Source organism: Neofelis nebulosa, chromosome 18 (genome assembly GCF_028018385.1).
Source record: "Neofelis nebulosa isolate mNeoNeb1 chromosome 18, mNeoNeb1.pri, whole genome shotgun sequence".
Lineage (NCBI taxonomy): Eukaryota > Metazoa > Chordata > Mammalia > Carnivora > Felidae > Neofelis > Neofelis nebulosa.
The window spans coordinates 14,715,165-14,741,069 of NC_080799.1; the positions used below are offsets into that span (position 1 = coordinate 14,715,165).

The 25,905-nt window shown below is 45.3% G+C and overlaps 1 protein-coding gene and 1 long non-coding RNA gene across 5 annotated transcripts in view; one reads left to right on the plus strand and one right to left on the minus strand.

The window, feature by feature from the left end:
* CALN1 (calneuron 1) overlaps positions 1–25,905 on the minus strand; it is a 528,610-nt gene that overhangs the window by 188,071 nt on the left and 314,634 nt on the right. For all 4 annotated transcript variants that reach the window (XM_058711417.1, XM_058711416.1, XM_058711418.1 and 1 more), the window contains one exon: positions 5,231–5,343. In XM_058711417.1, the coding sequence (XP_058567400.1) occupies positions 5,231–5,343 (113 nt within the window). The remainder of the gene's footprint in view (positions 1–5,230; positions 5,344–25,905) is intronic.
* Positions 1–25,905, plus strand: part of LOC131501375 (uncharacterized) — a 49,815-nt gene that overhangs the window by 15,482 nt on the left and 8,428 nt on the right. The window lies entirely within an intron of this gene.

Consider the following 25,905-nt stretch of genomic DNA (forward strand, 5'->3'; position numbering starts at 1 on the left):
GCCTGGAGAGATTCCTGGGGAGCAGCTGCAGGTACTTTACCACATCTGTTGTGTATTATTCTACCAGATGGGGAGGAGTGGACAGCTAGAAAGGAAGCCGAACAGGCCTCAGGTTGGAGAAGTTGGCGTGGCAGCCGCTGATCTGGACCATATCTGGGAATGGGTGCCCCATGCACTTTTATGTTAGGGTAACTTACAGTGTCCTGAACATTGCACACAGCCGTGAGATAAACCAGCTATGATAACGACCGGCTTGCATATGCATGAGTAAGGCTCAGGATGTTCAGGCAAGATTCTCGGGCCATGCATAAAAACCAGGGCCCCCGTATGACTTTCCTGTTTCTTGACCTCCAGCCTCGGACGCGTTCCCACATACCCAGAGGCATCCAGGGAACAGATTCATTTGCTTAAATATTTATGTGTTTTATTTCTTAAAACAGAGAGTCTAAACCAGTGAAGTCTTGATGAATCCAGTCTGGTTGGGACACAATAAAAAAACTGATAGTGAAGGAGCCTTAGGTGTTGTACCTGCACCTTCCGGTAAGACCCACAAATGGCTCAGCTCTCCCAGCCAATGCGGGACTCATTTCTCTCTTTCTTCAGAGGGAGAAGAGTTTAACAGAAGTGGTGGCTGGACCCTGGGGCCGGGAGAGCTAGTTGATTTCCTAGGATCCTTGCCATGATCCTCGCCATTGTATGCTTTCTGCAAACTCACTGCAGAACAGTTCTGCACAGCACTGGCGGTCAAGGGGGAGAAAAAGGTAAAGGGCTGCCCTTAGTGACTCAGGAGTGGGGCTCTGTCCCCTGCCACCAGGGGCCATCTCCTGTATTGAAGACTCCTCTTCTCGGGTACAAGTGGAGTCATGTTTGAGGACCCCACTTCCCGGCGGGTGCCATCCACCCGAAACACTGAGCAATGAAAACCATCCCCGGTCCCAAGTCCCATCACCTTTCAGCCCCACCCCTCCCTCCTCTCCACTGTCAACACCCACCAAGTCCTAACGCTGACTTCAAACACCATTTCGCATTTCCTCCCCAAGTAAATCACTGCAGGAACAGCAAACACACAGAAACCTGATGAATGAAGGGTAAGAACACAATAAAAATTTCCATCAGTTATTATCTACTTAAGAGAGAGGCTCTGAACTGGCTGCCAAGAAACCTGTGAGCCTCATACCCAGAAGGCTGAGGACCCTGGAAAGGCAGAGATGCTGGGGTATGGCTCTCAGACCGTCCTCCTTGGGAAGGAGGCTGTGTTAGTAGCCAATTACATCCCCCTTCACGGATACCAATTTCCTGCAAGGAGCCAGGGTCTCATAACATTTGGGATGAGTACCAATGGATAAATAGCTGTTGCTGCAGAATCCCGGTTGATTTTATGTTACTCTTGGCACTGTGGGCTGGGACGGTGAGAAAGGAGCCCAGGAGGACGGATTTAATTAGCAAGATGAGCTGAGCCTAGTGCCTGCTATGATCGCTTCTCAGAACGCAGAGCCATGGTCACAGTTTTCCTCTGGGGTAGGAAGAAACCAAAGCCTGGGGAAAATGAAAGGCCATGGTGGCAATGTCGGATCAGAAGATAAGTCAATTACAGAATCTTTACCCTTGGTGGTAGCCAGTCTCCAAGATGCCCGCCCCCCTCCGCCGCCGACGGTGACCATGGCCTCTGGGTATTCACCAAGTGTTCCACTCCCACCAAGTGTTCCACTCCCACAGTGACTAGGGATGCACTGTGTAACCAAGATATCGGTTCTGGACATCCCAGAAACGATGGAGTTTGACTTCCAGGAGTAGGTCATAAATGACACCATAGCCTCTGCCTTATACTCTCTTGGGTCCTTTGTTTGGAGGGAAGCCAGCTGCCGTATCACGAAGACACTCAGGCAGCACTCTGGAGAGGTCCAGGCCTCCTCCCGACAGCCACCGTCACCTTGCCACCCGCATGGCTGAGCCACCTTGAAGCACTTCCGCCAGCCCCGGTCAAGCCTTCGAATGATCACAGCGCCAGCCGGCATGTTGACCGCAACCGCAGGAGACGCTGAGCTGGAACCACTCTTGCCGATTCCCGACCCTCAGAAACCATGTGAGATTGTATACGTGCACTGTTGTTTTATGTCACAATCTCTGGTGTCACCATCTATATTTTGTAGCAAATAGATCACTCATACGCCCCCACCAAGTGTACTATCCTATCTGTTTCCACAAGAAGCTGACTTGGTCCCTAGTGGGAAGCCTTGTCAGAGTGTCTTTTTTTTTTTTTTTTTTTAATTTTTTTTTAACGTTTATTTTTGAGACAGAGAGAGACAAAGCATGAACGGGGGAGGGTCAGAGAGAGGGAGACACAGAATCCGAAACAGGCTCCAGGCCCCGAGCTGTCAGCACAGAGCCCGACGCGGGGCTCGAACTCACGGACCGCGAGATCGTGACCTGAGCCAAAGTCGGCCGCTTAACCGAATGAGCCACCCAGGCGCCCCCAGAGTGTCTTAAGTGAACGAACTTCTCTGTGCTAGAGTGTCTGCACCTCCTGATATCAATATCCCCTGCCAGAGGCGGAAAGCTGCCGTTCCGGTACTCTTCGACATCCGCCTCAAACACTGTAGCAAAGTAAACACATGCTTATACACACGCATATGCAAACGTTCACACGCACAGAGCTTTCTTTTAAGCCTGAAAAAACCACTCAAGCACTGGGAAAATGAACGTTTTTCCAGGAAGGACCGGATGCTCTAGATGTTTTAAGTGCCATTTATTCATGCTGTCTCTGCATAGACAGATGGAGGGGGGCAGTGTGGGAGGGTACAGCTGACTACTGAGAATTGATAGATGTCTCTGTTCTCCTTTGCTAGTCACAAAATCCTGAGCTGTGTGAGGACCAGCAGGTGAGGAAAGCCACTGTCACTGAGCCCGTGCATTCCTGCATTCATTTAAATATTTCAGAATGGAATTTCTCCCCCTTTACACACTTTTCCCCACCCTGTTTATCTCCCTGGGTGAGGAGGAGGGTCTTTAAGAAGACAAACACACAGAGACTTTGTGAGCATAATGGCATGTCCGGATTATGGTAGAGGCAGTCAAGATACAGAGGGAAATATTGCCTTGCTGTGTAGACGCTCTACTATGAAGAACCTGGGAGACACGAGGCCTCTACTTAAGGTGCAGATTAAGGACCTGGAGCTCCTTGCCCTCCAGAATGGAGGCTCAGAGCCTAGAAGGCTACCGGGGGCCACGAAGGCAGAGGCAAAGGGTAGAGAGAGCACTCAGAGTGGGGAACAAAGCAGAGCAGAGAAGGGAAATCAGGCAGAGAAGGAGAAGGTTCGTCCAGAGCGAATCTGCAGGGGCTGAAACACGGCCTGCTGGCAAACCATGTTCCCCCACCTTCGTAACTAGGTATTCATTTTTTATTTCTGTCAAGGGCCTCTACCTGTCTGTCCTTCCAAGTGTTGAGTCATATCTGAAGGCTTACATCAGCGGTGAAATATTCTCACCACATGGCAAGTAGAACCATGGAGGTCCTTCTCTAGGGAGAGTCAGCACTGATCATAACCACAGGCTGGGGAGTCAACGTGGGGATGCGGTTCTCGTGCCTCACTCCCCTGGATGTCCTCCAGAACCAGGTCCTGTCTCTGTGCTCATCTTCATTTGTGCAACCTCTCTTGGTGAGCTCATCCTTGCCTATGATTTCACCCACCAGCTCTGATGAATAACAAATCTGGCTCCTCGTCTGCCATCCATCCCCGACCGTAGCTCCGTGTGGACCTGCCCCCCTCTCTTGGTTGTCTGACCCTCCTTGCACTCAACAGGTCCAGCTGAGAATTCAATTCCACACAAAGACTTCTTTTCTCCATGACCTTATCCCTGACCTTGGGATCATCTCAAGACTTTTCGTTGCTCGGGTCCCAAAGCCATTCTGCCGGCGGGGCCTGAGGTCTTTCCCTTCAAACTACACCTTCGTTATGGACAATGACTATCCTAGGCTCACTGCCTCCACTCTAATCAAACACATCGTGACCAGCCTGGAATGCTCTTTTTACTTCTTTGTCTCTTACGTCCTGCCACATTTCAAAGTTTTCATTTCCTAAAGCCTTATCTGACCCCTCAAGACCACATTTGTCTCCTTTCTAGAACTTCTATTCATCCTATTCAAAAATTGGTTATTGAAGGTCTATGGTATACAATGTGTGAGGTGCTGAGGGCACGAAGAGTGAGGTACCAGGCTTCAAGGAGATTAGACTAGTAACCATCACACCAAACATCTCTCCTTTGTTTTCTCTCTCTTAATTGTGTTTCCCCAGCCAAATTCTTAAAGATCCAGGACTATGTCTTAAATGTCTTTTGTGAACCCCATGGTGACAGACTATAGGGCATAACATATTCATATCAAGTGCTTGTTCATTATATGCAAGATGGGTGGCAGAAAAAGACAAGAGATACATGTCGACTGCCGTGTTTTCCTAGATTAGAGAATTATCTCTGGTTAAGACAAAAAAAGCACATCAAGAAATTAAAGAAACCAGACTGTATTGGAGTAGTGTTTTACAAGTCTCACCAACAATTCAATGTCATTTGACAAATTATTTGATTCGGAGTTTAGTAGTAGTTGATTAACCCCTTCCCAAATTCCATAATCATGAACTGATCGTCACATATTATGATTAAAGAACTAATACGAAAATGATTTGTAGCATTTTAATAATTTAAAGGCAGATGTTTGAAATGTCCGAAGAGATTTTACAAGATAGAAGTAAGAGCAAATTGAGAAGCAGCGAACACAAATTCTCAGATAAAATCATTCTGTGCTAGCAAGGACAAGGGAACTGATAGGATCTAAACACATGAGGCAATCCTGCCATCCACTCTGCAAGGTCCCTTGGAACCAGGGACAACACAGGGCTCAGGCAATACCAATGATGTCCTTTCTATGTGTCCCCAGGAAAAAATTTTTTGTGAATCACAAGTGGAGGAATATCATTTCCCCCAAATGTCAAACCGTTTCTAAGAAAAAAAATTGGGAGATATTTCACTCATCTAAATTTTAAGTGAGTATAGTTTTGATTCTTTGAGGACTGGTATGGACCTCTACTTATAGACATCCAGTCCAAGGAACACATGTCACTCCATCCCAGAAGAGATCTTCACATGCTGAACAGAAGCTCAAGAATTCAGATTCAAAAGTTAGTCCCCGGCACATGTTTACTATCAAATTTCATCTTTAAAAAAAATGCGTACTCACCTGCCAGAATATGCTGTCTATTGTGTTTCCGAGAAAACCATCGCGACCTTCGGAAGACACGAGTTTGGGGCCAAGAATTGTCATGAATTCATCAAAGTCCACCTGGCCATCCCCTGGAAGGAGAAAATAGAAATATGAGTTGAAAAGTAGTTGAAACTGACCCACTGTCCCCAATGAAATAAACATCACCATGCTTTTCTTCTTGGCATGACCTCAGTCAATGAAGAGTTGAGAGCATTACTGAAAACTGTCCAGCTGTACATGATAGAAATTTCAGCTTTATCCTCGTCACCCACATATAAATTTAGAGATCAAGTCTTTCCCTTCTTCCATACCTGTGCCTGCTCGATCTTCCTTGTCCATTCAATCGCCAGTCCCCTTCTGAAGATTGTGGTAGGAAAACGTTTCCAAGAATTAACGTTCCCAGTTATAATTATGTTACTATTGAGATGGCTGTCCGCCCTCACACTCTTACCTCCACACCGTCTCCCATACAGTTCTGAGTTTACACCCCCTCAAAGCATAAATGATCATGCTTTTTAAACATCAGTGGCATCTTTTTTTTAACATTTATTTTTGAGAGAGAGAGAAAGAAAGACAGAATGTGAGGGAGGGCGGGGCACAGAAAGAGCGAGACACAGAATCTGAAGCCGACTCCAGGCTCTGAGCTGTCAGCACAGAGCCTGACGTGGGGCTCAAACTCACAAACCATGAGATCATGACCCGAGCCGAAGTTGGATGTTTAACCGACTGAGCCACCCAGGCACCCCAGCATCAGTGGTTTCCTTATCTTTGGCAAAGAACACAGTATGGCATTCAGGTCCCACTATCCCTTTCGCTGCCTTTTGTTCCCCACCCCTACACAAAATGCCATGCTCTCTCAGAACTTCATGCCCCTGTACATGCTGTTCCCTCTACCCAGGATGCCGTCTCCCCACTGGTCTACCCGATGAATGTCAACTCATTCTCTAAGACGGAGCTTAAATATCAGGTTCTCTTTTTGTTTTTCTTTCTGACCCTCATCTCACTGGACAGAGTTGGCCAAACTCGATCTATCATAGGCCCTATCAGTCCATGTCCCAGTCACTGGTTTGCATACCTATTTCCCACCTGCATCGTGAGCCCTGCAAGGTCACGGACCCAGTCTGAAACTTCTTTGCGTATTCCACATGATGGTGGGTACTCAGTATGTACTTACAGAGTGAATGAATATCTCTTACTTGTTTTTTTCTTTGCTCAGTTCAGCATCTTTCATGCGAGATCTGACACTGTCCACCAAAGGGTGGACTTGAGCCAACTTAGACAAAAGCAAGCCTTCAAGGTATTGTCTGAGCCCCAGTGACTCATCAGTGTGGCATTCTGTGCCCTTAGAACTGCTCAAGGGGGCGTCTCCACCAAGAGCTCTCCACATGTTAGCCCAGCTGGTGCAGACGGCCCAGGTGTCTGCACACAAGTTTGGCAAAGTGCAGACGCATCAATCCATTCCCAGAGTGCAATCACCTTCAAAGAGTCCTCGTTCAAAACCTATTTCAAAGAGCTGAGCAGATGTCATCGTCAAGATGCCAATAATTCCGAAAAAGAAGTCCAGAAACAGATCGTGGTGTAGATAAAACACCCTAGGGGGTAAGGGAGGCGTGGAGAGTCAGTGGGAAAGGAAAGATTTAGTACCAAATGGGTAGGACAGTCACTGGGCTACTGGAGGAAACTGATTTCCTTCTCACGGTGCAACACGACAGAGGCATCTAAAATTCCGCCCTTACTGGTCATCATGAGAAGGCTAATTCAAGCAACGATGAGTTACCATCTTACCTTTCAAATTAGCAAAGGCTTCTAGAATGCTGGCAGAGATACAGAGAAGAGATGGGCTGTCTTATGCCTTCCTGGTACACTCATCCTGGGTACTGGATACTGACTGACAGTATTTTAGATGCTGTAACATGCTGATCCCTTTTGATCTAATAACTTCACTTTTTAAAGAGAAATACAAGGCGAGGAAACTATCTTAAATGCAGACCAGTATATTTGCCCCCAGATAGTCCTCCAGTATTTGTGAAAGTGGGAAATTGGAAGCATAGGAAAAGAAGGGCCCAGTCTTCCCGGCAATCACACTGAGCTAGCTCCATGTGGCTCCAAGTCTCAGACAGAGGCACACTCGTTATCCACCTGCGTTGACCCTCTGCTCACCCTGAGTCACCCTTGCTTGTCTGGTGCCAGATGGCCAAAAAATCTCAGACTAGAATATGCATTCTCTATAGATATGGTATCACCCTTGATGAGGTGAAAATTGATTCCTAGGAGAGAATCTTAGATATTACAATGGTTTGTGACCCTCTTAGGGTCTTAGTACATAAGCAGATATACAAATCATCTGTGCCATTAATATCCCATGGGGTAAGGCACTAGGGGAACAAATGTCTTAAAAGTCTCCTTGTAGTGGGGTGGCTCTGAAGAAGGAGGAGAAAGAGATGGAGAAAGAAGAGCAAAAGAAAGGTCCAGAAACACTGGACAAGAAGATGCCCCAAGTACTACGGTTCCCCTTCCCCAGCCCTCCTTCTAGACTATTGTTCTATTAGCAGTGGGCATCATCCCAACTGTCTGTCACCTGAGGCAACATCTAACGGTTCACAAAGGCTTAGAAGCTCAAGGGCATGGATCATTTTTTACGAAGCCCTATGACCTTAACTAAAATGCGTTCACCAAGCCGGGTCACTCAAGCCCCTGGCCATAGGGTAGTGAGAGCTGCTTTCTCTCACTTGGAAGCCTAATGGGGGGGGTGGTGGCCCATAGGATGTGGCGGGGCACCTGATTCTCAGAGCCAGGAGAATCAGGGCTGTCTTTGAACAGTCCGCTTTCCAGGTAGGAGGACAGAGACCATTCACCTCTCTGAAACCTCCCCTCCCCCATAGGGTGATGGGAGTGGGGCAGTGCAGAACTGGTATATGTCAAGGGTCCACATGGAATTGTGGCCAAAGTCCTCAGGGAGTGTTCATAGATGGTGCCCTTGGCTGAGAACACCAAGCCTGAAACTGACCAGCAGAAATGGCCTCCGCGGCAGGAGCAGCCCATCCACCACTCAAATCCTTGACCAGAGAGAAAGTTCTGGGGAAGGGGTGGGTACAGTCCTATGGGTAGTGCTAACAGCCAACCAGTAGTACAAAGTTTTATTACAATTGAGACTGAGGAAAAGCTCTCTTCAGCAGATCCCAGTTTCCTGGACAAACAGAACTGGGAACACCCCACAAGCTATCAACGCTGCTCCCAGAAGTGTGGCTCCACATCGCCACCCACTCCCCCCACTCCATCCATCCCAGGAAAACTGAGACAAATAGAATCTCAGAGGGAAGTCTTTCATTAAGTCCCTCATGCAAAAACCATTCCCAGGCAGAAGCAAGGTCCGGAAGGTCTGATGACAATCAAAATATCTCCCTTGTACTGAGCACCCACTACATGGTGGGCATTGCTTACAGAAATTTCCATCCCCTAGTTCACTGAAGTCTTCCAGCAGCCCATTTCCACAGAGGGGGAAACGGAGGCACGGAGAGGTTCCGTGTCTTGCAGAAACTCACACAGGGAGCAGATCTGGGATTCCACTCTGGGAGTAGACTGACGTATCCACACTTTGACAAATTGTGTGCAGACACCTGGGCCTCCTCTGGGGAAGCAGGGTTGTGGTTGGACTCCGTCTGGAACATTCCTTTTCCTGACCCTGGCACTGCCCGGCAGGGGATGGCTACGGCTGCCTGGTACATAGAGGCGAAATGATATCAAAATTGCTCCCTCTGGTCTAGCTAATGGGCTTCAGCTCAACGACTAAGAGATCTTTCTTAATCGTTGAAAAGAGTCACAATAAGTAAGAGGAAGCATTTATTTAACACGTGCTCTATGCCAGATGCTGAGCTCAGGGCTTTGTGTTTATCATCTTGTCTGCTTCAACCCCAGCGCGATGAACAGATTCTCCTCTTCCACATTTTACCCATGAGAAGACGTAGGCGAGAAGGGGTTAAAAGGAGATTGCGGCCCCACAGCTCGTGTGTGGCCGCAGAGGGGCTCCGCCTGGGCTCCGTGATATCAGCCTCCACTTTGTCCAGCTGCCTGTGCATCAGAGACCCCGGGACAAGTCCCAGTACAGGCTCGTGTCTGCACGCTTTGAGAACATAAAAGGTCTTCCTAGCTGGCCACTTAGGAAGGAATGTAGTGGGAAATTGGGTGAGATGGCCTTCAGGGACCTTAATACAAACGAGCATCGCCTAAAAGCCATTTCTTCCCCAAATTGCCACTCGGCCTGCAGTTGGGGGTCTCGGTGATTCTCCTTGGATGGTCAACTCCCAGCGGACCCAGGCCTCTCGCTGACGACCCTCCAGGCATCCGAAACCTCTTCCGCTGAAAAGAACTGCTCTAATAAACGAGGCCTGTCCGGGCCTGGCCCGGTGACATCGGATTGCCATTCTGGAGTCACCTGCCCCCAGAGACAAAGGTGGGCGGCTTCCCAGACCCGCCACATGTCATGGAATGTGACAGACTGAACAAGCGCTCTCCCTTTGGTGAAATTATTCCACGCATCTCGAGCGAGAGAGCACCTTCAGGATGAGAAGATAGCATTCGCTCCTGGCCTCATCTTCCTTTCTCAGGCTTCCAGATATCACGATGCATTTAGTAAAAAGGGCAGGAAGAGAACCCTGCTAAGGACTGAGTCCTGTTTCGTCCCCCCGCCTTGGATGTCAAAGCAATGCACTTGAAACTGGGGCAGGAAGCCTCAGGAGGGTCAGGACCACACATCGTTCGTTAAGACCAACCAGCTGAAAGATTCACAATGAGGCGAAATTATAGTAAAACTCATTGCCAAATACAAGGAAGGAAAGGACTACACATGAAAAGGGGGTGGGCTCCGAACAGGGACACAGGTTAGGAGGAAGACACAAATGTCTGACTCCACTGACATCAAGTAACCACAGGGGCGCCTGGGTGGCTCAGTCGGTCGAGCGGCCAACTGCAGCTCAGGTCACGATCTCACGGTCCGTGGGTTCGAGGTCCGCATCGGGCTCTGCGCTGACAGTGCAGAGCCTGCTTGGGATTCTCTCTCTCTCCCTCTCTCTGCCCCTCCCTCGCGCCCCGTCGCTCTCAAAATAAATACGTGAACTTAAATAAAAAAGAGAAATCAATTAACCGCATTCCGAAAGCATGCCTGCAAAGGGCCAGGTGTGGGGGCTGTTTTCTGTGGGGCAATAGAGAGAGGAATAAGGCACAGGCTTACCCTCCGGGAGCCTGCAGTCTGTTACCCAGGACAGAATCAAGTGGGTGCTGTGATTGACCTAAAAGTAATGTGCCAAGGCAGGACAAGGGCAGAAGTAAAGGCCCCAGTTAGGAAATTCTCAGCGGCTTGGCAGTGAGCCTCTACCGAGGAGAAGGATTCTAACAAGCTGGAAGGGGTCATGAGGTGTGCCCCCTGAGTAACGCGGGGGACACGGGAAAGGAGGCAGGATGGTCCAGGAGCAGCGGCCGCCCTCCCTTCCTGCTGGGTTCCTGCAGGAGAGAAGCCCCCGCATGTCCCTGATGCCAGTCAGGGGACCGTGTCCCAGTCAGGAAGAGGGAGCATGAGCACACGGCCCACCGTTGGTCAGCGGGAACAGTGCTGGCTGGACGGGGCAGTGCCAGTTTAGAAGGGGTGTTCCATAAGACAACAGGAGAGGAAGGGCCAGGGTAGAAATGGGGGGGGGGGGGAGGTGGAGAAGACCGGAGCCGGGGGAATGCATTTCCAGCGCAACTGACAAGACCTGGAAGGACAAGAAGGGGAAGAGGCAACGATGACCCTGAGGTTTGAATCTGGGACACCTGGCAGACGATGGAGCTAATTAGGAATGATGGAGAAGTCAGGAGGAGCGGGTCTTTGGGACATGCTGGCTTTGCGGTGGTGGCGGGGTGGGAGGTGAGAGCCTAAAAGCTAAGAACGTGGATCTAAAAGACTTCAGGATCTATGGACGGATTACTAAGATCTTGAAGACAGACTCTCAAGGGAAAAGAGCAGGTGTGGAACTATTATCATGATATGCTACCATCTGGATTAACAAGGGGGTCAAGGAGGAGATATACTCCTATTTGCTTAAATATTTATCCCCCCTCCTGCTTCCCTGCAAAAAAAAAAAAATACTAATAATAGTTACTGGTTTCTTCATGTGTGAGTCTGGGCAGACAGGCAAGGCACAGGAAAGGGACAGCATCTCACTATATATTTTCTCATACCTTTTTGATCTTTGAACCATGTCATGTGTTACCTGCTCAAAGAATAATGAAACCATGAAGTCGGTCTTCAGTATCCTCCGGGATGGATTCATCAAGAGCAGAGGGGGAGGGAAAGAAGGGGGCAAAGGAACACCAAGAAGGGCCTCAGGAGAGCCCACGCAGCTGGGGTCTTGGATGCCCTGCCTCCACGGGAGGGAAGCAGGAAGCACTTTACTTTCTCCCAATTCCCTGTCCAAGGTCCCCTGTCTTACAGCTCTCTCCTGGCTCTGGGGGAAGCCCTGGGCTGGTCCTGTAGATTTGTTATTGACTCGCAGGAATCAGAAGTCCAGTCCAGGCTACCGACCGTGTAGACTCCAGACCTGCCTTAGTAGAAAAAGGATCTTCCCCCCTCCTTGGACTGGGGCCTGACCCCAGCCTAGTGGTCTGCAACAGACAAGAGGAATAGGTACATTTCCTCGGTCCTTCCTAGGTCCACCTCCCTCCCCACCATCCAGCTATGGTTTCTGGCCTCACCTGGGTTGGAAACGGCCAAGGTGGAGGGGGAAGGGAAAGAGGCATCTCAAGCTATAGTTCCTCCAAGTGGGCTATGCCTCTCTCCCCTTTGGCGGGTTATAAGCCCCCTGGCCTTCCGGTGGTCTCCCCCTCCATCGGGATGCTATCAGTCCCACAGATGGTCCTCAAGGCAACCCTAAACCGACTGCTCCTTTGCCGCTGCGTTAGGCAACTCTTCCCAAGGCGGCCCGGCTGTCTCTGCTCGGCTGCCCGGATCAGGGAGCAGCTCCAGCCCAGGTCTGTAGGTGTTTCACGTGTGTGTGTGTGGGGGGGGGGGGGGGCGGGGGGGGTGCGTTTCCAGATATTCTCATGGAACGCAAACTGGTGCAGCCACTTTCCATACTGTGGAAAACAGTGTGGAGGTGCCTCAAAAAGTTAAAAATAGGGTTGCCTTATGATCCAGCAATTGTATTACTAGGTATTTACCCAAAGAATCCAGAAATACTAATTCAAAGGGATACACACACCCCGATATTTACAGCAGCACTATCTACAACAGCCAAACCATGGAAACAGCCCAAGTGACCATCAACTGATGAATGGATAAGGAAGATGTGGCACACACACACACACACACACACACACACACAGTGGAGTATTACGCGGCCATAAAAAAGAATGCAATCTTGCCATTTGCAACAAGTTGGAGCTAGAGCGTATTATGCTAAGTGAGATACGTCAGTCAGAGAAATACAAATACTATACGGTTTAACTCCTATGTAGAATTTAATAAATGAAACAAATGAGCAAAGGAGAAAGGGAGAGAGAGACACACACACACACACCAAGAAGCAGACGCTTCACTATAGAGAACTAACTGAGGGTTACCAGAGGGGAAGGTGGTAGGGGGGGATGGGCGAACTAGGCAGTGGGGATTAAGGAATGCACCTATAACGAGCACTGGGGAATGTTTGGAAATGTTGAATCACTCTATTGTACACCGGAAAGTAATACCAAACTGTGAACTAACTGGAATTCGAAGAAACACAAAACAATTGGAAACACTAGGTTCGCAAAACAAGTTTAAAAATGTATTAGTTGTAGTTACACAAAGTATCCCATAATGTTTGTTTCTTTTATATTTGTTGCTATATATCTTTTCCCAGTTGTGATTTTATTTGCACTCTTCTAGACTTGATACGCCAGTCATTTATGTTTCATAGTTTTTCCCAAGAAATTTGGTCTTTTTTTATACACTGGTTACGATATGTATACAGGTGTGTATTTTCCAATTAATTAATTCTGCCCTCACTCCAATTTTACTGTATCTTACCCCATTATTTTTATGGCTAACTTTTTTTCTAAATTTTTCTTTGAATGTTTTCTTTCATTTTTTCCACGATCTTGTAAAATAATTTCATTATTTTTGAGTTTACCTCTGGGGAAAGCTTTGATCAATACCTACATATTTGAGATATGTAACATTCTTGTCATTTTCTTTAAAATTTATCTTGAATTTGCATTTTTTTTTTCTAATTTGTATTCTTTATTGATCAGGAGAGTGTTTTCCAACTGCAGAGAGGTTTAGGGACTTCTGTTTAAATGTTGATTACTATTAAATCCTGGTTTCTTTGGGTTTGAATAGGAGAATGTGGCCTGCTAATATCCGTTCTAGAGAGTTCGGTGATGCTCTTTCTGTAATTTTGCATATAATCCTGTATTTATAAATGTTTCACAAATATTTTGAGAGGTACAACGTTTGTTAGCTGCAGTAGTCAGTATACGGCCGATGACTTACTTATTGTGATTGTATTGCTTAGATTATCATTTTGGAAGCCAACACTGCCTAACTCAAAGAGCAAATGTTATGGAGTCAAGATCAACCAGGGTTCAAGCCTGGGTTTCGTCTCACTCAACGGTGCGGTCAGTTATGGGTGACGTTATCTGGACCTCCTTCATGCCTTCATGAAATGGACACACTCATCTGTACCTTTCAATGTTGTTGACAGAGATAAATGAGGCCCCTTAAGTCAAATCCCTTAGCAATGCTCCTGGCCTGCAGTTGGTCACAATAAATGGCAACTCTTATTGAGTTTTGTCTACTTGATCTGCTCTTAACTGATAGAATATCAGACAGTCTTATCTCTTTCAGCTCAGGAAAATGTCTTCTTATGATTCTTTTGAGTATTCCCATGCTATTCTTTCTTGTGAAATTCAAGTCTCCAATTTCTGTTTTTCAACTCTATCATTTTCTCTTTCATCATTTTATGTTTCTCTTATTTCCCTCTGTCTTTCCTTAGAGTAAGTTAGGGCTGTAGGTTATTCATAGAGCTGTCTCTGCAATTGCTTCCCCACCCCCAACGTAATAGGTTTTCCAAATAGCATTGATGTTCACCTACATAAAATGAATACACTAATGTATTACTTCTTACATAACACATAGAGGCGTGTACTAAGTAGAACTGCATTAAGTAGAACACTGTTAGTGTTCTCATGTATTCTTCTCACTGAAGCTGGGTCTCTCTTTCTTCCATTTGTGCCTCAAGATCTTATCTTCTCACCTCATCCTCCAATGTCCTTGTTTATGGAGGGCTGTTTTCACCTACCAGGTTGGGAATACAAAGCAGGTATTCCTTAAACTTTTTTCTTTCTCTACAGTGAACAATTTTCGGAAGGAGTTTTTTTTTTTGTTTGGGTATTCAGAATAACGCTCCTCTCCTTTTTGTACCAATCCTTGTATTTTCTTCGCTTTCAATTCCATGGGTCCCAATGTTGGCCAACCATCAGCATGTATGGATGTCACTGACCACCTTCGAATACTCCAGTTGTGAGGTCAAAGTTTGCAATGCCTAGTGTGGTTTCTCGTGTCTAGTAAGTATTCAGTAAAAGAATACTGAACAGAGTTTGTTCTCCTGCCTCCATTCACCAATGCTCTAAATCTGGTGAGAAGTTATGGTTGAAGAACTATGATCAAGAAGCAGTAAATTAAAAAATGACAACCACTCCCAAGACTTGTTACACTCTGGGTTTCTACTGTCTCCAGCCTGCTTAGGGCACTGCATAGGAGACTGGAGCTTGCAGCCCCCACACCCACCATAGTGCTGCCTGTGGCTGGAGCTTTTGTCCATGTGATATTCTGGGGTCGTGCCTACAAATGGAGGACAAAAGGAGGTACCATGGAGGAAGGGACAAGGGAAAATAAGAGATGGGAACAAGATACCATGCTTTTTTTTTTTAATGTTTATTTTTTAGAGAGAGAGAGCAGAGGAGGTGCAGGGACAGAGGGGGCGGGGGACAGAGGATCCAAAGTGGGTTCTGTGCTGACAGCAAACAGCCCATGCGGGGCTTGAACTCACAGGCCGTGAGCTCATGACCTGAGCCGAAGTTGGACGCTCAACTGACTGAGCCACCCAGGTGCCCCTCTCATGTTGTTGATTTTAGCCACTCTGGCAGGTATGAGGTGATAGTCCTTTTGATCTGCATTTCCCTGACGATCGTGATATTGGGCATCTTTTCATGTGTCTGTTGGCCATCTGTATGTCTTCTTTGGAAAAATGTCTATTCATGTCTTCTGCCCATTTTTAATTGGATTATTTATTTTGGGGGTATTGAGTTTTATAAATTCTTTATATTTTGGATACCAACCCTTTATCAGATGTGTCATTTGCAAATATGTTCTCCCATTCTATAGGCTGCTTTTTAGTTTTGTTGATTGCTTTCTTTGCTGTGCAGAAGCTTTTTATTTTGATGAGGTCCCAATAGTTTATTTTTGCTTTTGTTTCCCTTCCCTGGGGAGATATATCTAGAAAGAAGTTGCTAAGGCTGATGTCAAAGAAGTTACTGCCTGTGTTCTCTTCTAGGATTCTTATGGTTTCCTTTTTCACATTTAGGTCTTTAATCCATTTTGAAGTTATTTTTGTGTATGGTGTAAGAAAGTGGTCCAGTTTCATTCTTCTGCATGTCGCTGTCCAGTTTTCTCAACACCATTTGTTGAAGAGGCTTTTTCCCCATTGGATATTCTTTCCTGCTTTGTTGAAGATTAATTGACCATATAGTTGTGGGTTAATTTCTGTGTTTTCTTTTCTATTTCATTGATCTAGGTGTCTATTTTTGTGCCAGAACCATACGGTTTGATAACTTGAAGTCTGGAATTGTGGTGCCTTCAGCTTTGCTTTGCTTTTTCAAAATTGCTTTGATTATTTGGGGTCTTTTGCGGTTCCATACAAATTTTAAGAAAGTTTGTTCTAGCTCTGTGAAAAATGCTGTTGGTAGTTTGATAGGGATTGCGTTACATGTGTAGAGATAGCTCTTGGTAGTATAGACGTTTTAACAATATTTCTTCTTCCAATCCATGAACATGGAATGTCTTTCCCTTTCTTTGGTTCATCTTCAATTTCTTTCATCAGTGCTCTCTAGTTCTCAGAGTACAGGCCTTTCACCTCTTGGTTAGGTTTATTCCTGGCTATCTTAAAGCTTCTTGTTTCTGGTGCAACTGTAAATGAGATTGATTCCTTCATTTCTCTTTCTGCTGCTTCACTATTGTTTTATAGAAATGCAACATATTTCCGTACATTGATTTTGCATCCTGCGACTTTACTGATTTTGTGTATTCGTTCTAGAAGTTTTCTGGTGGAGTCTTTCAGGTGTGAAACTAGGGCTTTTATTGAAAAGGGGCAGTTTGTCAGTAGTGATTTAAGAAAAGACTGAAAAGCAATGGAATACGATTTAAGAATTTATAAAGCAATTCTAATAAAATACCTGAAAAGCTTCTCAAATGGGAACAATTGCACCTTGAGTTTTTTCATATTGTTGAGAAATAATATTCTTCTTGTCATATAAACTGTTCCAGGATAAAGCAAAAGAGGAAAAGGAAATGTAACTCTGATACCAAAATACACAAGACGAAAACTACTGACAAACCTCACTTATGGATACAGGTAAAAGTCCTGAAGCCTGAACTTGAAAATCTAATTTGAAATATACTAAAAGCACAGCTTACCACAGCTGCATACAGATTATTCCAAGACTTGAGTACAATTTAATATTAGGGAAATCAATTAATATGATAAATCACATCAATAGATGCAATTCCTTAAAATGCTGGTGTCTATGGATCTGATTAAAATATAATATCCATTCAGGACTTTTTACACTGGGCAAAGAATAAGACTTCCTAAAAAAAAAAAAAAAAAGTAAGAGTGATGGATCTCAAGACAACAGCGGACATCCGCATATGTGGAAAGAATCTGCATTCAAATACGCAAGGAACCAGGATGCTTGTTACCGTTTTTATTTTGATCATTCCCAATAGGCTGGCCAACAATATGGCAGGAAACAGAAGTAAAACATACGACCACAGGAGTGGAGAAACCAAGATGATCACTATTCTGAGGACAGTATGATTGTCTGTCTAGAAAAAAACAAAAGACCCAACTGTGATTCTGGGGAATGTAGTAACAGTGGCTAGGTACAGACAAACATTTAGAAAATCAATGGTTTTCTTGTGTGGCGGCAAAAACCATTTAGATCTTTTTTACAGGAAAGAAGAGCCAAGGGACTTCTGGAGAAGGCAGAAGCAGGGGCTCCTAAATCATCTCCCTCCAGCCTCCTGGCAGGTCCCCTCTGTGGTGGGCGCAGGTCTGGGCAGAGAGGGCGCCTGGAGGGAAGGTGAAGGAAGGCAGAGGGAGGGTGTGGAGGGTCGGGCTGCCTCACCGGTGAGGCCCCTGGGGAAAGAGCGCCACCCATTCACTCCGGCAGACTGGTGGGTGGTTCCTGACCCCACTGACTCCCAAAACACTTGGAGAAAGGCTGTTCTGTAGGTTGGGGTCTCCCCCCCAGAGAGGGGCTTCCTCCTCAAGCCTCACTGGAAAAGGGACACCTGTTCTCTGCTCAGACACAAGATGGGCATCATGGGGCCCCCCTCTACCTGTGCGTTTCCCAATGCCCAAGAACCCGCGCCTTGGCAGAGAAGGAGGGCAGAAAACTATAGGCAGACAAAGAAATAGCTGCTCCCTTCAGGGAGGTGTGGTGAAAAGAGGGAGGGGACCCGACCGCTTTTGGTGCACTTGGCTCCCCCTGCACCGCGATGGGAGGAGGAAGAATGTACCAAGAGAAAGAAAACAAAAAGGAAGGAAATCTGAGCTCTCAGGGAGTGAAATCAGAGGACACAAAGGCTCCCAGGAACTAAAAAGTTTGAGTTCCAAAGACGCAAATTCACGGGCACACTGGAATACTGGGTGGTAAGCATTAGAGGTGAGAAGGGGCCTGGACAGGAGGTTCTTAACCTGAGAAGGACAGGGACGCCAAAGAAAGAACAGCAGAACAGATGAGTGCTTGGAATGACCTGAATTAACGCGTTCGACTGTTGATGCACACGGACGAGGTGGGTCTTAGTTCATGACCTAAAATCAGCAAGCAGAAACCAGCAGAGGTTAGATCCCGCGTGCACTGGCCAGGCCTGGGCCAGCTGGGGTCTGAATGCCGGCAGTGTGACTCCAGCGTCCTCGATGTTAACCACAAAGCCAGCAAAGATGAATCAGCACTGATTAAATACATGTTAGAGAAAATGACCATCATCCAAAAAGAAAAATCTCTATGAACGCACAGAAAGGACAAAATAACCAGGAATAAACTCGAAAGTGATATTTAGGACTCAGATGAGGAAACCTATACAACTTTAGTGAGATATTTTAAAAAACCTTTCAGAGCACCCAGTTGGCTCAATTGGAAAAGCTTGCGACTCTTGATCTCAGGGTCGTGGGTTCGAGCCCCACGTTGGCTGTGAAGATTGCTTAAATAAATACAAAAAACAAACAAGCAAATAAACTTTAAAAGAAAAGCCTTTAAAGAAAACGGCAAATGATACTATGCTTCGTGATGGAAAGGTTACTGCAAAGATGTTCATTTAGATGTTTAATTTCAATAAAAATCCCTATGGAATTTTTTTGGCAAGCTTTCCCAATGACTCGGAAGGTCATTTGGAAGAATGAACAGGCCAAGAAAATCTTTAAAGATCATTAAGAACAGTAATGCCATATCTATTAATAAAATGTATTACAGAACTACAATAATGGGGAAAAAAAAGTACTGATGTAAGAATGGACGGGAGATAAAACGGGACTGTCCAGAACTAAGTCCTTGTAAATATGGGCAATAAATAGAAATGATTGAGTAGAGAAAAGGCTTCCTTGTCAAATGGTGTTAGGAAGAGAAGAATTACAACGGAAAAACCAATTTGCTCTTCCTATTTTACTATAAAACACTAAAGACATAAATTAGAATACACAGGTAAAATAAGAAAAACGTTTCTATGCTGCAAATCAATAAAAGAAAAGCAGAAAAGTAAAGACTCACAGAGTTGCCAACCTCCTCTGTATGTTAAAGATGTCAGAGACTAGATTAAATATTTAGCGATAAACTAGGAAAACTGTATGCAATGAATACGGGAACAGGATAATACTCTTCAAATACAAAGGAACTCATGAAGGCGTAAAGGCTAGAGGATGTGAACAGGTAACTCACAAAGGAAAAATACAAAAGTTAAACATGTGGAAAATGTTCAACTTTCAATAGTATGAAAATAAATGCAAATTAAAAGCAATAATGAGATAGCATTTCCCACATCCCCAGGATGCAAAGATTGCATTTTTTTTTAATGTTTATTTATTTTTGAGAGAGAGAGAGAGACAGAGCGTGAGCAGGGAAGAGGCAGAGAGAGGGGGAGACACAGAATCTGAAGCAGGCTCCAGGCTCTGAGCTGTCAGCACAAAGCCCAACATGGGGCTCGAACTCACCAACTGTGAGATCATGACCTGAGCCGAAGTCAGAGGCTTAACCGACTGAGCCACCCAGGTGCCCCAAGACTGCATTTTTAAGTCTGATTTTAAGATCGAGTCTGCAGTTCGCCACGACTTCACAATCACATTGATGGGAACAGGCCTTGGCACAGCCTTTCTCGACACTAATTTGGCAATACCCCTGAGATTAAAAGCCCCTTTTTAATACTATTTTCCTTTGATTCAGTAATTCCTTTTCTGGACTCCATCCTAAAGACTTCCATCAGAAATTTGGAGAAAGATCCCCGCACTATGTTGCCTATCGTGGCATTATTTGTAACAGTGAAAAATGGAAACGAATGAAGAATGTAAATATTAAATTAAAAATCAACCCACCCCCCAGAGATAACATTACCATATTTTCTCCTCAGTGAATAAAGAAAACTATGGAAGTAATACTTTCCTGTCCTTTCTCCTTGAGGTTCTATGGTGAACATCTCCCGTGAGATTAAAAATCTTTAAAACATAATGAGCCCCATAACACTCTACAGAGAGCTAGAGTTTTCTCAATCAGTCCCCGATTTTTGGAAGGTCCAATTGTTTCCAGAAGAGCACATCATAGGGTTATAATACAACAGTAAGTTATTTCTCTTTTTTTAATGAGTTACGTGTCCATCTGAAATAGTTCTTCAGGGGTAACGGTTCTGCAGGACCAAGAGTATAGCTGAATCCTGAGGACGTCCTCCGCGGAACGTGTACTACAGCTTTCCGAATTGTACCGAAGTAACAGTTTGCTCGGCACCGACCCGTCTTATACAGAATGTTAGACAATCACCACCCATATCATTTCACATGAAATTAGAATCGTATAGAAAACTGCTCTTCTGAGGCCCTGTCGCCATAACACATATTAAGAAAAAAATCACAACACAGTAAACATCTACGTCTCGTCCCCATGAGTCCCTGGATGATGATGAGTCTAATTATTCTACCTCCAGTAATCATTAGCTTGCTTGAGTGCAAAGTAGGAGTAAATATTGCGTGCTGCCTGCCAGGGCTGTTGAAAGCTGAAACTACCCAAAATCTTTAGAGCACCCCCACCAGTGTGTCTGTCATACGGGGTCCCCACGCTGGGCAGAAGGCCAAGGGTTTGGGACTTTGAAAGATGACTTCTGAACCGAAATAGTTGAGGACAATAACTTCACCAAATCCCCTATGAAAAAAAAAAAAAAACATGTGCTGTCCCGTGAAGATCACAGTCACCAGGCACCCTGAGAAACAATGCAACACAAAAGGACAGTGATGTACAAAAGCTAGGACGCTGCCTTAAACAAACGGAAGTTGACAACAACCTCTGGAACTGTCTGCCTTTAAAACCTGGCTGTCACCAGGGGGAGACAGAATCATCTTTACCTGTTTCCATTTCACTGAAGATTCAAGGTTTTAAATGTGGACTTAGACCCAAATGGGATGCTTCCTGGATTGTGAATACCCAATTTCATTTACACTTGTAAATGGAAATTCTAGAAGTGTACGAAACAGCTTTAAAACTTCTAGGATATACAAGACATGTGGAATTTCTTTCTTTTCAACGGACTCCTAAAACAATCTTTATCAAGGAAAATGAAGGAACCACGCGTACAAATGGCATCCAATCTATGGTGTGCAGGGTCATTCTCCGTTTCTTTCTTCCCAAGAACTAGAGCCCCAAACCTCGGTCAGGAGGGACAACTTCCTTCCGACACTAACCCCGTCTCTTCTTAGCAATGCAAGGATGATGTGTAAGAGCAATGCTCAAGCGACAGTGTCAGGGACACTTGCCAAGGGGCGCCTGGGTGCCTCCATCGGTTAAGCATCTGACTTGTGATTTCGGCTCAGGTCATGATCTCATGGCTCGTGAGCTTGAGCCCCATGTTGGGCTCTGCACTGAGTGTGGGGCCTGCTTGGGATTCTCTCTCTCCCTCTTTCTCTGCCCTGCCCCCACTCCACCCACACTTGCACGCTCCCTCTCTCTCGCTCGCTCTCAAGATAAAAAAATAAAAATTAAAAAAATAACATCTGCCAAGTAAATATGTACAGACTGAACCAAAAATCCTGACATTATCAGTACTTAGTACTCCTGCACTGTCAGAAGCTTCCTGAAGGGAAAATTCAGTAAAATCAGGACTCTAAGCTAAATTTATTTAAAAAAAAATTTTTTAACATTTATTTTTGAGAGACAGAGACAGAGCATGAGCAGGGGAGAGAGAGAGAGGGAGAGGGAGACGCAGAATCCGAAGCAGTCTCCAGGTTCTGAGCTGTTTGTCAGCACAGAGCCCGATGCGGGGCTCGAACTCATGAACTGCGAGACCACAACCTGAGCTGAAGTCGGACGCTCAACCAACTGAGCCACCCAGGCACCCCTCACTCAGTATTTTATTATTTTTTTTTTAATTTTTTTTTTTCAACGTTTTTAATTTATTTTTGGGACAGAGAGAGACAGAGCATGAACGGGGGAGGGGCAGAGAGAGAGGGAGACACAGAATCGGAAACAGGCTCCAGGCTCCGAGCCATCAGCCCAGAGCCTGACGCGGGGCTCGAACTCACGGACCGCAAGATCGTGACCTGGCTGAAGTCGGACGCTCAACCGACTGCGCCACCCAGGCGCCCCCCCCTCACTCAGTATTTTAGAGACACCCGATTCTCCATAGCGCAGGTATAGTGACTTAGTTTATGATACAACATTTGATTCACCACTGAAGCTGAAGAGACCTTTTGCGAACGTTTTCCGAGAGTTTCTGGCTATGGGTAGATGGAACAACATTCTACCCCATCTCTCGCACTGAACGTGGCTATGAAACCCAGACAGAACGTGTGCAGCAGCTACGTGAAGAGTCTGAGAGGTAAACATTAGCAGGAGAATTGGGGAAGAAGACCCGAATGTGACGCACAACAAGCCAGCAAAGAGTTTACTGTATCTCCCTTCCGGCACGCCCAAGCTAGGAGCCGGCCTGAGAATGGGCCCTGGAGTGGACAGCAGGAGCTCCAGGAAACCCTCTAATTCTGACTTCACGGTGCAAAGGGGGTCTGTCAATGCTCAGAGAGAGTGAGGGAAATACTTAATATTTTTTTCATGTCTCCAGTCCCTCGGGCCCCAACCTGTAGGCACCGAGAAGGTCTGAGGGAGAAGAACCTTCCCCTTGGATCAGAGGAGCCATCGTCTTCGGACAGGGGAAACCCCTGATGCTTTTTTTCTCTTTCTCTTCTCTTGTCATTTGGATCAAGAAGCTGGCACAGCCACGGAAACTGTGTAGCAGAATGGGACAATTATAAAGCCCCATATTTCTGGCTGTACGAATAAAAAGGACCAGAACTGGAAAGGATCAGGAAGATCTGGGACAGCGAAGGGCTTGGCAAAGCTACCCCATAATATCGTTTATGAAATCCTGGGCTCACCCACAAGCTGTTCACTCAGCTGACCCTGAAGAGTAGCCCATAGACTTTGAGCAGAAAAACAGGACTGACTTCTACTCAGGTCCCAGGATAGCAGACTCGATCTGAATCGCAGCGCAGAGGCCCTGAAAACTGACCGGGCACTAGACTCACAACCCAAAGAAAGCTGGTCGGAATTTGTGGCTTACATCCAACCAAATCAACTCCTGCTTAAACAAGAATATCAACATTCTCCGCGGGATTTCGAAAGGCCGAGAGTCTCCTAACAAAACCTTCAAAATGTCCAAGGTGTGATAAAAAATTGGTCAGCCTATGAAGAACCAGGGAAGTCTCAACCTGCATAAGAAAACACAATCTAGAAAGGCCAACGACACGTGTTGGAATTATCTGGAAAAAAAAGAAAAAAAGCTTAACCACAATAGAGATACTGCAATGAGTCAGGGCAAATGCTCTTGAGAGGAATGTAAAGATAGAACGTTTCACCAAAGAAATAGATGATATAAATAAGAATCTAACAGGTACTTTAAAACTGAAGAAAAAAGCCACTCTCAACATCTCTGTAGAGAAGGTCAACTACAAAATAGGAGTGATAGAAGAGTTAATGAACTTGCATAGACATCAATAAAAATTATGGGTTATTCCCCTCTCCTCTTCTGTGATTAATGTCCATTCTATAGGAGTCCCAAAAGGAAATGAGAAAGGCTATAAAGAAAAAAATATGTGAGGGAATAAATGACTGAAAACTTTCCAAGTTCGTTGACAGAAATAAACAGTCAGGTTCAAGAAATTCAGTGAACCCCAAATAGAATAAATCTTAAAAAAAATGCTCATGCTCATATAGACCATAATCAAATTTCTGATAAATAAAGATGAAGAAAATAATCCAGAAAGCAGCCAGAGAAAAAGGAAGCATTATCAGTAGGGAAACAATGATTTGGATGACTACAGATTTCTCATCATAAAATACGAAGGTCGAGTAGAAGTGAGACAACAGACTTAATGTGCTACGAGAAAAGCATAGTCAACCCAATTCTAGATCTGGTGAAAATATGCTTCAGGAATGGAGGTGAAATGAAGAAATTTCCAGATGAAGAAAAGCAGAGAAAATCATTGTCGGCAGGCCTACTCAAACATAATTTTTTTTTTTTTAACGTTTATTTATTTTTGAGACAGAGAGAGACAGAGCATGAACAGGGGAGGGGCAGAGAGAGAGAGGGAGACACAGAATCTGAAACAGGCTCCAGGCTCTGAGCCATCAGCCCAGAGCCCGACGTGGGGCTTGAACTCACAGACCGTGAGATCATGACCTGAGCCGAAGTCAGACGCTCAACCGACCAAGCCACCCAGGTGCCCCTACTCAAACATAATTTTTAAAGGAACTTCCTCAGAGAGAAAATGAAACTCAGGACCTCAGGAATGAAGGACTGGGTAACTGCAATAGCCTATTCTTACCCCATTTTGTTCTTTAAAACCGCTTGACGGCTGAGGACAAAAATTGTAACATGTCTGATGGAGCTGTCAATGTAGGTAGAGCGATATCAACTCTGAGCAAGGATGACAAAGGAAATGTACTGATTCCTCAAACAACCCAAAACTCGCCAATGATGAAAGACATGACGACATAAGCTGAATAGTCCTACTGAAGAAATTAGATTCATAATTGAAAATTTTCCGAAAAAGGAATCTTGAGGCCCAGATGGCTTCACTGGCAAATTCTACCAAACATTTGAAGAAGAAATAATATCAATTCTACACAATCTCTCCCAGAAAACAAGAGAGGAAGGAACACGTCTCGACTTATCTTATGAGGCTAACGTTACCTTGATACCAAAGACAGTCAAAGGCATAAGAAACAAACAAAACAAAACAAAAAAAACTAGAGCCCAATATCTGTCATGAATTTAGACACGTGAGGAGATATTTTGGCGTGATCAAGCTGTTCTGTATGGATCAGTGGTTACATGAACCTACACAGGTTAAAATTCATAGACCTGTATGTTACTTTAAAAATTCTACTGTATGTTAATTAAAAATTAAAAAAATAACTCTTCTAGGCTGATAGCTCTCAGCTTGCATGAATCGGCAGGCTTGAACATCTGCAAAACCATGTAATAATCTTTCAAAATGGTGTGGCGCCTGATGTCCTATAAAGGAAGAGAGTTGGGGGTTGCTTGGGAAAAGCTGCCTTCTCTTTAAAAGGGGGACACACCTTGCTTTGGATGTTGTCCTGTGAAGATGAGATACATAGCAGACGTCTTGTATCCACGAGGAGAAGCCGAGAGAACCGCAGAGTTCTAACTTCAGATTCCGACATCCCGAGTGGCTGAGTTAACCAGCCAGGAACTCATCCTACCTCTAGATTTAATGGGAGAATCAATCAAGCTATGACATTTCATATAGTGGCGGCCGAAAAAAGTCTGCCTTGGATGGTATACCCGAGTGTATATTTGAATTACTGTGCCCAGCTTTTATAGAATGGGATACATGCCTTCTTAAGAGCAAATAAGAAAAAAAAAAAAAAAGTTTTACTCTATGAAGATTCTATGAACCGTCAAGGTGCAATTGAACTTTTTACTGAGAAAACTATTCAGAGCCAGTTAAGGTAAGATAAAACTAATTGCTTTTGGCAGGCACTTTTGTTTGCCAGATGGGCAATTCTAAACAACTCTATCGGATTGGGTAACTCAGCCAGGGAGGTGGGGAAGGCTTTTGTGGCCAGCTTGTCCCGACACACTACGG